The 15,409-nt window shown below is 60.1% G+C and overlaps 1 protein-coding gene across 1 annotated transcript; it reads right to left on the bottom strand.

Moving 5' to 3' along the window:
• Window positions 1-743: 743 nt before the first annotated feature.
• ABHD17A (abhydrolase domain containing 17A, depalmitoylase) lies at window positions 744-9,241 on the bottom strand. The gene is made up of 5 exons (XM_034996933.1): window positions 9,130-9,241; window positions 5,185-5,721; window positions 3,748-3,942; window positions 1,311-1,490; window positions 744-1,210 (listed from the first exon to the last, which is right to left on the bottom strand). The coding sequence occupies exons 2-5, from the start codon at window positions 5,514-5,516 to the stop codon at window positions 985-987; spliced, it is 933 nt and encodes a 310-aa protein (XP_034852824.1). The 5' UTR covers window positions 5,517-5,721; window positions 9,130-9,241; the 3' UTR covers window positions 744-984.
• Window positions 9,242-15,409: the final 6,168 nt, after the last annotated feature.

The raw sequence follows: 15,409 nt of genomic DNA, 5'->3' as shown, positions 1-15,409 counted from the left end.
CCCAGGAAGCCCCGGACCAGGCGGTGGAAGTCGCTCTGGGTCTTGGCCTCCCCACCGCCTGCTGCAGCAACACGGGCTAAGTCGCCACGGACGACAGGCCACTCGTCTCCGAGGCCCTTCTCGCTCTGGGGGGGGCACAGAGGACACTCCAGGGGCTGGTGGTGAGGTCCAGGGAGACCCTGGCTCAGCCTTGCCTTCAATGGCACCCCGGGAGGACACGCTCCGATGGCCCCAAGGCGGGAGTGCTCCCTGTACCCAGTCCCAGCCCCCTTTCCTGGGGAGACCCTGCTGGGCCTTTGGACCGGTCAGGGCCAGGGCCAGGGCGGGCTCCCTTGGCTCTCTGTGCAAGGGACGGGGGTGAGGACAGGCAGGACAGCTAAGGCAGCCCAGCGACCGCACTGCACCGCCCAGACCTTGCGTCCTTATCTACCACATGGGAGCGGAAGGGGCCCCGGCCCCAGAGCAGACGGAGCACACCGCCCTCCCAGGAGGCACATGGGACCAAGCCGGCAAGGGTCCTGGGTTCAAACGCTGCCTACCCCTCCATCACCACCCAACCAGTAGCCTCAAGGGGTGGGACTCCGGATGGGACCCAAACCCACCCTCTCTTCCGCAGGGACAGCGACCTGACCCCTGCATTCGTGCCAAAACGTCCTGGGAGTTTGGGGGCGAAGCCCCGCCCCCTTGTCCAACTCACTGGGCCCTGAGAGAGCATGCATGAACCACCAAAGGGAGAGGAACCCTAAAATTTTAAATCTTTAATTTGTTTTCACGTTTTTCCTTCTTTTTGCTTCCAAAAGGAAAGGAGAGCGTAGCTCTGAGCCTGTACATCGTCCACGGCCCCGGCCCCGGCCCCCTACCCTCCAGCTGCCTTGGAGCACTGGGGTGCCGGGGTGGGGGGTTCACATGCAGCCCCCGGCCCGAGGCGGGGGCAAGGTCCAGGCACCGCCTTATTGCTGAAGTCCCCGCACGCTCGGGGCCAGGCTAGGCGCGCTGGCTGGGCAGCTCCTGGGAGATGAAGCGGCGCAGGCGCTCCAAGTACTGGCTGTACAGCTCGATGTCGTTGTGCCCGGCGCCCTCCACCCACAGCGGCTCCACGGCCTTGGGGCAGCGCTCATAGAGCGCCAGCCCGTGGGAGAAGTCGATCACCTCGTCCTCTGTGCCGTGGATGATGAGCACCGGTGACGTGATCTTGGACACCTTCTCGATGCTGTAGGGCAGGGCACGTCAAGGCTGGGAGCAGCGCAGCGCCCCGCAGAAGCCCACCCCCGGCCTCCCGCCACGGCCACCCCCATCCGTCCCTCTCTCACTTGGGGAACGCATCGAAGCAGTAGGTCTTCTTGGTGTCAGGGAAGGCAACGCGCATGCCCGAGGTGAGCGGGGAGTGCAGCACCACGGCAGCGCACTCGTAGCGCGAGGCCAGGTCCACGGTGGGCACCGTGCCAATGCTCTGCCCGTACAGGATGATGCTGTCCGGGCTGATGCCGTACCTGGCGGTGGGGCAGGGTCAGCCGCAGCCGTGGCAAGCAGCACACACCCCTGCTACCCCTGCCCTCCTGGGGCAGGCCCCACTCTCCCTGCGCAGCCTCCAGGCAATGGAGAGTCCCCCCTACTCACCACCCGGGTCCCCCAACAATGAACAGGTCTGCTCAGTGAGGAGGCAGGGCCTGGGCAGATGTGCAGGGGCCTGGCCCTAACCCTGTTTCAGCAACAGTATCAACTTGGATCACAGGTATGGAGTGCCCCTGGTGAGGGCCCCAAGGCCATGCTTGGGCTTCTGGGGGGCAGGGCAGTCCTGAGGCCTCTCCTGCTCCCCCCCGACCAAGCCCCTATCCCCCCCACACACTTGGCCAGGGACACACCCAGTCCTGGGAGCACAGGCAGGGAACCTGTCTTCCTCCCGGCATCACCTATCCTCTCGGCCATGAGAAATCATGGTAGCTGTGTCCCCTGATTTTATCAGCCAGTTTGCAGCCCCTCGGTGTCTAGCATGCCATGCCCAGTGAGGTGCTTAGCACAACACAGGTGAGTGGGAATGGCGGCTCCTGCGTGGAGGTGGGCACCACCTCCCACGTCCAGGCCCCAGCCCTTCCCCCCACCCTGCCACCCGCCCCCCCACACGACTCCTCTAGCACCACACCCTACCCCTAGCACAGCTGACCCAGCCCCAAGCCAGTTCCACAGCCTCCAAGTGCCCATTCCCATCTGCATGGGGACCCACTAGCCACCCTCCCCGGGTGAAAGGCCTCCATGATTCTCCTCCCACAAGGCTGGATCCTGATATACCAAGGGGATACCCCTCTGCATCTCATCTGTGCAACCTACCCAGGCAGCAAGACTCCACCTCCCTGTCTACCCAGGGGCCATCCACACCTGTCTCTGTCCTGGCAGCACTCCAGGTCACAGCTGCCTGGCCTCACGCCTACCACCCTGGCCGCCACTCCTCAGCCAGCGGCCACCACTGCGCCAAGCACCAGTCCAGCCCTAACCCTTGGACATCTCCAACTGGAAAAACAGGACAGGTGCCAGATGGAGCAACAATTCTTCCCCAGACCTCCCCAGCCCCTGGTCACCACTTGGGTCCAAGCCTCCTGCCCTCCCACTGACTCTTTCCCTGAGGGATCGGGTCTCTGGAAGACAGTGCTGGGAGCAGGACAGATGGTGGAATGGACAGAGCTCAGAGCCCTCACCCCAGAGCAGGGTGTGATCTGCCAGCCACCCCCCAGCCAGCAGGGACAGCAGGAAGGGCTGAGAAAGCCAAGGGCAGCACGTACCTGCACCGCACCGCCCAGGATGGGTCCCCAGTGCCAGGGTGGTCCCAGGGGACCCCACTCCTGGGGCCTGCAGCCCGGACTGCCTGATGCATCACTTCGGCAACCAGGGTCCCCACCTCCCCAGGGCAAGCTGACTTTGGTCCCTATAGGAACGGGTGGGGCGGGTCGGCCACGCAGGGCTGAGATGGGGCAGCCCCGAGAAGGCAGGAAGCAGGGCACCACCTCTAGGAGGGTCAGAGTCAGTCAGGGTGGCCTCCTTCCAGAGGATTCTTTGGATTCTCAGACACCAAGCAAATGTGCTTCAGTGAGCAAGCGGTAGGGTGGGAAGGGGGCTGCCCAGGAGCTGGATGAGCAGCATTGTGGGGGTCCAGGAAGGGAGGCGTGGCCCAGATCTCGGTGGCCCTGAGTCAAGCACACAGGTATGTGCTGGGGGCCCACACCCAGGGAGGACCTAGCCTCTGCTTGTTAGCCTCCCACCGGCCCCCAGGGCTGTGCTAGACACCGAGCTGCCTGATAGAACCCTCCAGAACCTTCCAGAACCCTCCAGGCCCAGAGGAGCCCCACCCCCAAGAGGAGACCACAGTCCATGGACGCTCATGCCTCATAGGCCAGCCCTGAGAACAAAGCAGCCCCACTCTACGCTGCTAATCAAATGCTCCCTCGCTGCAGGATCTCCGTCTTCTCACACAGCCAGCTCCTAGGCCTGCGTCCTCCATCTACCCAGTACAGGCGGAGCTTCCACTGCCCCAGGGACAGCCCCAGCCCATCCACACCCCTGCCAGGCAAGGGGTTCCTGGGAGCAGAAGAGTGCCCATCCCCCCTCCCGGCACACCAAGCCTGCCTGTCACACCGAGGGGCCACCCAGTGTGGCCGCGGAGGGCTCCCTCCCCTGCAGGCCACCGGCCAGGACCCGGGGAGACTGGCCTGAGCCCGGGGCAGTCACCCGCACCCCAACATCAGGCCGGGGGCTCACCGGGTGCGCAGCGCCTGCCAGGCAGCGTCGATGTCGGCATACAGGTTCTTCTCGGAGGGCTTGCCCGAGCTGGCGCCGTAGCCCGAGTAGTCGTAGGAGAAGATGTTGCAGTTGATGCGCGAGCCCAGGCCGACGTAGAAGCTGCTCATCTGGCCCAGGTCCACTGCGTTGCCGTGGGAGAAGAGAACCGTGTACCTACGGCGGGGTGGGGGTGGGGGAGGACAGGTCAGAGGGCCCCACAACCACCACGGACCAGAGTCCTGAGGGAGACAGGCCGCCTCTGCCACCAAGAGCCCAGCTCCTCCTGGCTGTGTGGTCTTGGGCAGGGGACAGCCAGCAGAGCCTCCGACGTCCCCTCTGGGAAAGGGGACCGCTGGGACCATCGGTCACAGTCTCGAAACAGGGTGGACTCACAGTGCGGGCTGAGCAAGCACAGTGACCGCCACGGGTATTCCCCCTGGGCAGCGGCTGTCTCTCCTCTGGAATCGCTCCTTTTAGAGGGACTCTGACAGCCCAAGGATGGCACGCACATATGCCCGCAGCTTGGAACCTTCCGGAGAAGGAGGCAGTGGCACCCACCCTTGCCCCCACAAATGAATAAAGCCCCCTGCTCACAGCACCTCTTCCCACTCCCAGAGAACATGACCCCAGCACTCATTTCTGCCCTGCAAGGCTGCTGGCAGATCAAGACCTGCCCCAGGCCACACCGACAGGCTGGATCCTGGCCAATGGACTCCTACAATCTTCTTCCTCCAGCACCCCTGGGCCCCAGCCTGGCTAAAAGGTAAACACTTGCCCTTTGAACTCAGACCTGGAGTAAAAACCCCACCTGTTCTAAAGGCAGAAACACCTGGAAGGCCCCACCTCTTTCCCACTGCGGTACTCAGGGAAGAGCTGAACTTCAGGCCCCAAGGACACCCTGGTAAGGAGGAGTCAGACTTGGCCTGAGCCACCTGCCAGGCCTCGGGTGCCCTGGCCCCAAAGCGAACGCCAAGGCCTCACTGAGCACCAAGCACCCAGGAGCCCTTCCCTGGGCAGGTGAGCACCGAGACCCTGAAGCAGGCAGCCCCTCATCAAGCAGGTGTGACATGGCCCCTCAGAACCGCCTCCCCGCGCCTCGGGGCACTTATCTGCAGGACGGGACTGCAGCCAGAAGGACACCCGGCATTTAGGGCCCAGGGCAGTCCCATGTGGCCTTGGGTGGAACGAGGCCTGCTCTTGGTGGGTGTGATCTGCCACCCCTTTGGCAAGGTGAGTCCCCAGGGCACCTGCACTCCCACCTGGGTGCTGGCCCTCCGGGGAGACCTCTGGCAGGAAACAAGAGGCCCAAGGACGGAGCCATCCTGCACCAGGAGCCTCCCAGGTCTCCCTTACTCGGTCCTTCCACCCCTCCACGTGGTGTCTGGGCCCCATCCCGGTTCCATCCAGAAGACTCACCTGGCGCTGGGCACACAGCGCACGTACATGCAGGAGATGCGGTTGCCCCGGCTGCTCTTGGTCAGGAAGACCTCAATGGTGTCCAGCTCACGCTGGCCATACTGGAAATCCGCACGCTCCATCAGGTGGAGCTTCCAGCGCCCAGGGGTGCCGGCAGAGGCCCGCAGAGTCCCCGAAGGGGCGGCCCCGGCTCCGCCAGGCCCTGGCTCGGGCTCGGGCACCAGCGAGTAGGTAGGCTCTGGCGGCAGGAAGGCGAGCTTGGCAGCGATGCGGCCGGGGCAGGGCGGGCAGCAGAAAAGGCAGCAGAGCTCGCTCACTGACAGGCCGTTCATGGCGGGCACCGGGCCCCAGGGTGGGCCTCGCGTGGCAGGGGAGGGGTGGGGGTGCTCTGAGACGCGGGCAGGGGGGAGGGCAACCCCCAGCCACCGCCCCAGACAAGAGCCCCCTTAGGAGGCCGCAGCCCAGCCCCATCGTGGTCCAAGCCGAGCCCTCGGGAGCCTCGCAGACTTGCGTCTCCATGTCGTGCAGAGGGCAGCCCTGCAGGGGAAAAGAGAGAGGTGGGGTTCCCTCGGGGTTCCGCTAGGAGGCGGGTGACCCAATCTCATCCATACCAAGCTTCTTGGCCTTCCGCACAGCCCAGTCCACCCTCTTCTGCCCAAACTGCTCCACCCCCCATCCCATGGACCTGTGGGCCCAGCTCGTCATCCGCAGGGTTCAGGTACCTCCCAAGGGACCTTGTGGGACCCAAAGCTGACCAGACCAGCATGTGCTATACCCTTCCTCAGAGTGCAGTCACCGACTCTTGCCATGTAAGCCTCCACCTGTCAGCCCAGCCTTGGCCTGCAGGCTGTGCTGGGCGATCAGAACCCTGGCTCACCCCAGCTGTCCCCCCACACAGCCCCTGCTCTGGGCTCACACATACCCTGTTACCCTCCCTACGCCTCTGTCCACAAGCTGGCCCAGACTCTCCCCCCAGCCCATCTCCGTGCTATCCAAGGAGTCATTGGCCACCCCCAAGTGACACAAAGCAGCCAAGGGAAGGACAGACTGCTGCCCGGAGAGACCTGGGAGCATGCTCCAGGGGGCCAGGCCTTGCGGGGCAGGACTGCACTGTCCAGAGGCAGGGGACATACAACAAACAAAGGCTCTGGTAACAAAAGCAGGATACATCTAGAGGCTGAGCTGGGACAATGGCTCTCCCCTGTGCTGGGGCCAGGCTGGGGGGAGGGGGCCCTGGAGCCTGAAGGAGTTCCTGCTTCAGCTCTACCAACTTAGGGCTCTGTGGCCTCGGGCAAGGCTCACTCCCTTCCTGGGCCTGTCTCCTCACTTCCCAGTGGAGACACCTCTCACCTCCCAGGGGGAGTAAATGAGAGAACTAGGCGGTGGACGGGGCAGGGTGGCGGAACACGACTCAGAGACACATACAGTACACGTCACACAGACTGCAGCTAAATCACTAAAGCAACTCAATGCCACACGGCGCTGCCAACACTGAAAGGAATCCAAAGGTTTGAGAAAGACCTAACCACGCAGTAGGCCCTTCCTTACAGACCGGGACGAGGGGGACCTTCACAGCTCGCTCGTAGCAGCAGAGCACCCCGGCACGTGCAGTTTTAGGGCCAGGGCATTCGCAGACCACTGGGCCAGGGACACACCTGCCCCCTGCGGACCTGTGATCTGCCACCAAGTGCTGGAGAGAGCCACAGCCTGCCTCTGCCCAGATTTGGGGCACACAGCGGGGAGGGGGCAGGAGCTGTGAAAGCCACGGTGTCCCTGAACTTGCAGAACTCCCCGGCGGGATGCGCACTGCACGCGCAAGTATTAACTATTATTCTCATTCTCAGATGCAGGAGGTTTGCCCCCCAGGACTCTGGCCAACACGGGGGAACATTTTGGGTTGTGACGAACGGGGAAGGATGCTCCCGGCACTGAATGGGTGGAAGCCAGGGATGCCGATGGACACTCTACATAGCACAGGATGCCCTCCCCTTCGACATATTCTCAGAGATCCAGATCCACACCTCCCCACTGGTGCTGGGGAGGCAGAGAGGGGCTGGCGTTTGCACATCCGGTGAATATCGGTTTCAAGAGGAAGGCCTAGCTGAGAGCCAGGTGGGCAGGTAGGAGCCCCCCGGCAACTGAGGAAATGAAGGGGCACACCCAGGTGGACAAGCCCCACTGCCCAAGCCAGAAACACGGATGTCATCCTTGACTCCTCCCTCCACTGGGGTCTGATAGGTCTTCCTCCAACCAACACCTGGTCCACATGCTGGCCACCTTTCACCTGGGCCACTGCACTGCCTGGTTGCTTGCTGCCCACCCCACACCACTCTGCCCGGCAGCCACACTCCTCTCCCAGCACAAACCCAAGCACACCATCTTTCTTCTGGATGCCCCTGGCCTCCCGCTATTTTCAGGCTAGAAATTGAACCCCCGCCACAGCCTCTCAAGGGCCAACCTCTGCAGCCTCACTCACCGTGTACCCCACTCCCGTCGATCTCCCCAGACAAGCCAAAGTCCATGCCGTTGCCCTGCCAGGGACCCCCTCCCCCAATCTCACTATATGGCCCTTGCCCCTTATCCTGTCCACCCTCTGGATCTCCCCTCCAGCGCCCTTGGAGAGGCCTTCCAAACCAGGTCAAGACGCCCCATGCTCTCATAGTTCCAGGTCTGTCTCCACAGCACTCACCACAGCTTGTATTTACATGTTTAACCAACCCCCCCAACCCCCACTCCCCACCCCCCAGGACAATCAAAGAGAAACTCCATGAGGGCAGGACAGCTCTCTGCTCTTGCTCAGTAAACACTGGCAAAACGAATGAGCAAATGACAAGAGGTAAAGACAAATGGGGGAAGCTACAGAGTCTGCCAGGCTGGACAGGGAAGGAGGGCAGTCTTTTCTTGGGCCACACATACCTGGACCTCCCTCGTGCCATTTATGAGCGTCAGTGAGTGAGCCCTGAGAGCGGGGCCTCCGACCGGGCAGTGCACACCCACTGCTTCACTCAGTGGACACAAACCCCTGGCACCCAGTGCCCCAGCAGTTCCGTCCACAAGTGCGCACTGGGCACTCTGCCACCGCCCCCCCCACACACACCAGGCCCAGTGAGGGCTGCTGGTGTTCTGAGGACCAACAAGGAACCAAGCAACTGCAATATCTAGGATGACCTAAATACGAACGATGGCCACGGCACCTCACCCAGCCAGTCGGGGTGGGAAAGCTGCCTGGAAGAAGGTGCAAAGTGGCCGGGTCACAGGGAACAGGGCAGAGCAAAACCCGAAGCGACGGCGAGTCCCAGGAACTGCAGGTCTCCACTTGAGTGGACAAGGGGAGGAAGAGGTGACCAGAGGGGTCCCAGAGGGCGCCAGGGTTGGGCCAGGCCGCGCCCGTGAGCCCTGCTGCAGAGTCTGGACTCGTCCTGGAGGAGCCCTGGGCCGAGGACAGGCACCACGGGTTAGGGGCTGCGGTGTGTTCCCGGGCTGCAACCTGGAGATCCAACGGGAGCGGAGACCGGGGAGCCCACCCAGGTGTCCCAGGCGGCCGGGAGATGCCTGCCAAGAGGCAGAGGCGTCCGGGAGACGTTTGGGAAGCAGGGCTCCGCCACGGGATGCTGCGGCGGGCCCGGGTGTCGGGCCGGGCGGGGGGTGGTCGGCGGCTGGGGGCGTGGGCAGTCCACGACTCGGACGGCGCTCGCCCGGGGTGGGGGGAGCGCGTCACCCGGAGGGTGGGCGCCCACCCTTCGTCGGAGAACTCAAAGGACCGGGGACAGGGCTCCGCCGGGGTCGGAACGCTGGCCCGCGACCGCGGCCTCCCCAGGAGTGAGGGGTCTCGGGGGCGTCCCACCTGGCTGTCCCGGCCTCGCGGGCAGGCCCAGCTCCCCAAACGGCCGCGGGCGCCACTGAGGTCGCCCCGCGCCGCCGCGCTCGCCCCTGCTCGGCACTCACCGCCGCGGCCCGCGCCCCCCTACCCCGGGGCCGCGCTCCATGGCTCCCGGCCGCCCGCCCGTGCGTCCGTTGGTCCCTCGGCGCCCCGGCCCGGCCTCCTGCGCCGCCGCCGCCGCCGCCGCCGCCGCCGCACCCCCACGGGCGGAAATGAGCCTCGATCCCGCCGCCGCCCCGGAAGTGACGAGAGACGCGCGCGGGGGCCCAGGGGCTGCGGACTGGCGCCGGCGCTCCGTGCGTCCGGGGATCGGGGGGCGGGGTCACGCGCGGGGTGGGCGTGTCCGGGTTGTGGTTGGCGGAGCCGGGCTTAAGGGAGGAGCTGACTCGCTGGTGGGGCGGGGCATGGCCCGGGTGGGCGGGACACGCCTGGGGTGGGCGAGGCCTGCTACTGTGGGCGGGCGTGGCGGGGCGCGCGGGCCGGGCTCCGGATTGCAGCCCTGGTTTTGCGCAGAGATACAGCCATTCATTCGTTCTTTCACTCGTTCCAGGGCCAGAGCTAGCGGGAGGCGAGTGAGGCACTCGCTTTGGAAGCAAAATTTACAGAGGCGCCATAAAACTCAGTCATCGGGATAAAAATGTTACTGCACTATCAAAAAAGAAAGGAAATTTTGTTGGAACGGGTGAGGAGAGGGAGGCAAGGTCATGCAAGTGCAGGGTCGGATCCTACCTTTCCCAAAATCTTGATATTTTGTTCATCATGGATTATTTTGCATTAATTTCGGCTTTTTAAATATCGCATTAAAATACTATGAATCGGGGCGCCTGGGTGGCTCAGTCGTTGAGCGTCTGCCTTCGGCTCGGGTCATGATCCCAGGGTCCTGGGATCGAGCCCCACATCGGGCTCCCTGCTCGGCGGGAAGCCTGCTTCTCCCTCTCCCACTCCCCCTGCTCGTGTTCCCTCTCTTGCTGTGTCTCTCTCTGTCAAATAAATAAATTAAAATAAAATAAAATCCTATGAATCTTTGCAGCTGAGCTTTTGGTGTCCCTTAAATTTTGTGCCTTTGGGGAGTGCCTCACACTCCTCACCCTAGTCCAGGCTCCGCTCACACTGAAAGGAGGGAGCAGAATATTACACGAGGAAGGAACAAGAGACAGATAAGGATGAGGGCTGGCCGCAGAAAGGGAGTGTGGCAGGAGTTCGTTGATGAACCTCTGTTGAGACAGTGGTCAGGACAGGCCTGCGGAAGAGGTGACAGGGACAGAGCAGACCAGGCCCCCACCCTGCCTCGAATTTCCCCCAGCCTGCGCGCCTTTTCCACCCCTTGCCTGCAGCCCCAGCCCGCACTCCTCCCTGAGGGACTCTAATCTTCAGTTTTGTTTACAGAGATAAGCCTCCCAGCCAGCCCTCCCCCAGGGCCCCAGTCCTCCTGACAGAGGCCTGGAGAGGACCTGGGTTCAGGAGTGGAGACTGCCCAGGGGTGGTTTCCTGAGGTTTCCTCTGGCCACCTCCCCGAGCTGCGTGCCAGGAGGCTGTCCAGGGGGACTCTGCCCCCCTACCCACCTGCCTCCCTCAAGGCTCCCAGTGTCAGCTGAAGTGCTTCTGAGCTCCAAAGGTCACAACGATGCCAGACTCCTGCCAATTTCCTTGATTTCCTCATGACTTCTTTGAACAGGAAGAGGCCTGTCCACAGCCTCCTTCCCTGGCCCTCCTTCCTCTCCAGCCCCTCTCCGTCTGGGCTACACCACTTTACCCCTTAGGACAACACAAGCAGGTATCAGAGAAAGAGGGGTAGGCCCTGGAGGTGGGGATGAGGCTCGATCCCCATCCACATGCAGTTGGCCCAGCCTTACCGAGCTCCCTCCACTGACCAGAAAAAAACTCTGCCAAGATAAAAGCGCTGCTGTAAGGCTCCCCATGTTTCAGGACAGTCACTTGCCTTTTCCTCCCTTCCCAAAGGTCCTGGATGGTCCAGCCGTTAGCCCACTTTTCCTACCCTTCTCCCCTTGCTCCCTCCGCCGCAGCCATGCTGGCCTTCCCAAGCTTGTTCCTACCTCAGAGCCTTTGCACCAGCCACGCCTCCTGCCTGCAGTGCCCTGTCCCCAGATAGCCCCAGGGCCAGTACCTCCTCATCTTCAGGCCCCTGCTCAAACATCACCTCTTCAGAGAGCCCCTGCCTCTGGACCACCCCCAGCCAGAGTCCCCACCACAGGCACCCCTGTGCCATCACCCTCTTTATTGCCATCATAGGACTTCCATCTCCAATCATCATATTGGGTTGTTTCCTTGTTTATCATCTGTCTTCCCCATATTCCATGAACTCCTTGGGGCAGTGGCCCAGGCTTTCATCCACCATGTCCCCAACTGTCCCCCATGATGCCTGACAAATGGATGGATGCCTGACACATGGCATGAGGATGATTCCCCAAACCATAGGACAGCCTTTGTGACGGTGGATGGCAGCTTCATGGCCTCAGGCAGTCCTGGCCCTGTGCTTCTCCCTCTCTCCTGACCTGAGACACTCAGCCTATGTGGAAGATAACAGGCCACAGGAATCTAGGGTCTTAAAAATGCTCCCACCCTGGAGCTGTGAATTCTAGCCACATGCTGTCCACTCTGGAAGCTGCACATGGCTACTTAAATTCAAATGAATTGATTAAAAGTAAAATTTAGAATTCAGGTCTCCAGTCTCAAGGGACCATTTCAAGTGTTCAAGAGTCACATGGGGGCTGGTAGCTCCTAGATGATACAGATGGAAAATGTGTCCATCATCCAGAAAGTTCTAGAAGCATCAGCCTAGCCTGTGAGCTCCAAGAGGAAAGGCACCTGCATCTGTCTCATTCCCTGTTGTGTTTCCAGTGTTTCTAGGTCAGGGCTTAACATTCAGTAGGGGCTCAATAAATGTTGATGGAAGGAGAGAAAGGAGGGAGGGAGGGGTGGGAAAATAATTCTCCTTCTAAGGATCTAAGCAAGCAATATGGAATGAGGTTCTGTCCGTAGCTGTCTGTCCCTGTGTTGTCTCTAATTGTGAAAAACGGAAAAACATCCTCAGAGTGCAGCAACAGGAAACCGAATAGAGACTGGTCGACTCGGCAAAAAACAAACAAAACTGCAGCCCTGTGGTACAGAGACCAGGACAAAGGCCTTTGGGTTTGGTTTTAGTTTGTTTGCTTGTTTGGTTTTTTTTTAAGACTTTATTTTTTTTTTAAGTAATCTCTATACCCAACGTGGGGCTCGAACTCATGACCCCAAGATCAAGAGTAGCATGCTCTCCCGACCGAGCCGGCCAGGCGCCCCTGTTTGTTTGTTTTTAATATTTTACTTTTATGTTTTCATAGGAAATATACTTTCGTGGTTCAAAATTCAAAGGGTCTGAAAGTGCATAAAGTGTCCTGCTCCCAGTCCCGTTCCCCAGGAAGAGGATGATCCCAACCCAAGGCAGCCACTATTCCCAGCTGCTCCTGTTTCTATGCTGAGAAACCCACGCACCTGTGTGCACCTGAGAGCAGATGCAAGAGATTTCCCCGCCTTTTAAAAACTCTAAACACACATAGTAGCTTTTAACAAACACTGTGCAGGTGGTCACTTCTGCCCAGGTCCAGCTGCAATCCTCTCCTGCAACCCCCAAGCCGGCCCCCCGCTTATATACTCCATGCCCTCTTGATGGACACATATGTTATTTCTGGCTGTGGCCAGAACCAAACTGGCATATGGGACATCGCACACTCAAGGGCAGGGACCCGCAGGGACGATTCCTGGAAGCAGAGGATTCTAATGAGATGGTCTACTGCTGCGTCCGGGGAACGAAGCACCCATAGGCCCCCCTGTGAGAAAAACACCCCACAGTGAGGATGGGCAGTGGCACAGTGAGATGAGTTTGCTGGTGACTGTTTTCTGTTCTTCACCCTTGGATGTGTCTTCTGAGTTTATTTGGGGCTTGCTTGGCTTCAGTGCTTCACTGTTATGATCAGGCAGAGGCCGACATAAAACCAAATAGCTTAAAGAAGACTGACTGTTAGAAATTAACGTTTCTGCTTCTTGGTGTCTGCCCGAGAGCGAGAGGGACTCGAACAGGTGCACCTACACCTGCTACAAAAGGAACGACCCTGACCCCTGCCACGACCTGGAGGGACCCCGAGGACACCAGGCTCAGCAAGAGGAGCCAGACCCGGAAGGACACATCCCGCAGGACCCCACTCCCAGGAGGCCCCCAGAGGGGTCCCGTCCACAGAGACAGAGAGGAGAGGGTGGGAGCCGGGGCTGGGGCAGGGGGTGGGGAGTCCGTGCTTTGTGGGGACAGAGTCTCTGTGTGGGGAGATGGAACGTTCTGGAGACGGAGGGTGGGGGCGGTCGCAGGACGGTGTGAGCGTGCTTCATGCCGCTGAGCTGTGCACTTAGAAATAACTAAACAGGGGCGCCTGGGTGGCTCAGTCGTTAAGCGTCTGCCTTCGGCTCAGGTCATGATCCAGGGTCCTGGGATCGAGCCCTGCATTGGGCTCCCTGCTCAGCGGGAAGCTTGCTTCTCCCTCTCCCATTCCCCCTGCTTGTGTTCCCTCTCTGGCTGTGTCTCTGTCAAATAAATAAATAAAATCTTAAAAAAAAAAAGAAAGAAATGACTAAACAGTAAATTTTATGTTACGTGTATTTTACCACAATAAAATAGATAAATACAAGTTTATGAAACCATGAGGTATGAGGACAGCCCCAGGGCTCAGGGCAGCACTAACTTCGAGGGGCTGAGACCTGTGCAGTCACCCAGAGCCTCAAGCTCCGAAGAGCCCCTCCCATGGGTTATTGCTCTGTGGCTGTTGTCTTGAAATTCCTAATAATTTTTGAACAAGGGGATCTACAAATTATATGGCCCCTCCTGGTTTGCAGAATGGACCGGGAAACCCAAGTTCAGCGTCTGGGACCCTGGGGTTGGTGGAGAAACACCCCAACTTGCAAGTCTGTCTTTACCCCACCCTAAGAGGAGAGAGTGAGACCCAGTCAGGAAGTGGGCTCCTGACAGGGTGAGGAAGGAAGTGGGGGGCATCTTAAAATAGCACCACTGGCCCAGCAGACTGGGGGTGGGGCGGGCAGGGAGGGCTGCACTGGAGGGGGCCAGCGGCAGGAGGCTCGGGACTTTCACCCAGGAAGCCCTTCCTGGGGACCCAGCCCTCTCCTTTCTACTCAGGCAGACCCCTCACCCCTAGCCAACCTGCCCCCACCTGCTCTCCTGCCCCTCCTGTCCCACCGCAGGAGTGGGGCTTCGAAGCAGAAAAGAGGGTGCCAGGAGGAGCACCTGGGAGCTTGTGTTAGTCAGGGTTCCCCAGAGAAACAGAACCATAGGATATCTAAGAATATGAGAACGGATATACAGACAGATTTCAAAGGAGGAATTGGCCCTTGCACTTACGGAGGCTGAGAAGCCCCATAATCCGCCATCTGCAAGCTGGAGTCCCAGTCCGAGGGCCCAGCTCGAGGGCTCAGGCAGAAGGCACAAATTCTCCCTTCCTTCCCGTTCTTTAAAGTTCAGGCCCACGATGGGTGAGATGACTCCTACACCTCATGAGATGAGGTGCCCCCGCTTCACTCGGGCTAACCAGTTCCCATCATAATCTCATCCAGAAACGTCCTCGCAAACGCACCCAGAAATAATATTTAAAAAGTGAAAATATAACCTACTGTAGTGTGCGTAAATTTTTTTTTTTAAAGATTTTTATTTATTTGCGAGAGAGAGAATGAGAGACAGAGAGCATGAGAGGGAGAAGGGTCAGAGGGAGAAGCAGACTCCCTGCTGAGCAGGGAGCCCGATGCGGGACTCGATCCCGGGACTCCAGGATCATGACCTGAGCCGAAGGCAGTCGCTTAACCAACTGAGCCACCCAGGCGCCCTGTAGTGTGTGTAAATTTTAATTGCACAGCTCGATAAGGTGTACACATACAGGGGAAGCTAAGGAGACAGATGAACATCTGTGGTGGTTGCCAGGGTTGGAGCGGGGAGGGTGAACAGGTGGAGCACAGAGGAATTTCAGGGCAGCAAATAACTCTATGACACTGTGATGGTGGGTATGTGTCTGCACACATTTGGCCAAAGCCATAGAATGGACAACACCAAGACTGAGCCCTAATGTCAACTGTGGACTTCCAGTGATAAAGGCATGTCAGTGTCGGTTTGTCCTTGTGACAAACAGCCGGTGACAGATTTGATCACGGGGAAGGCTGTGCGTGTGTGGGGCCAGGGAGTAGGGATAGGGTTCTCTTCAAAAATAAAACCCTTTTAGGGCGCCTGGGTGGCTCAGTTGGTTGGGCGACTGCCTTCGGCTCAGGTCCTGATCCTGGAGTCCCGGGATCGAGTCCCGC

The sequence above is a fragment of the Mirounga leonina genome, unplaced genomic scaffold (assembly GCF_011800145.1).
Source record: "Mirounga leonina isolate KUSES-001 unplaced genomic scaffold, KU_Mleo_1.0 Mir_94, whole genome shotgun sequence".
NCBI lineage: Eukaryota > Metazoa > Chordata > Mammalia > Carnivora > Phocidae > Mirounga > Mirounga leonina.
This window is presented reverse-complemented; position numbering and strand designations above follow the sequence as displayed.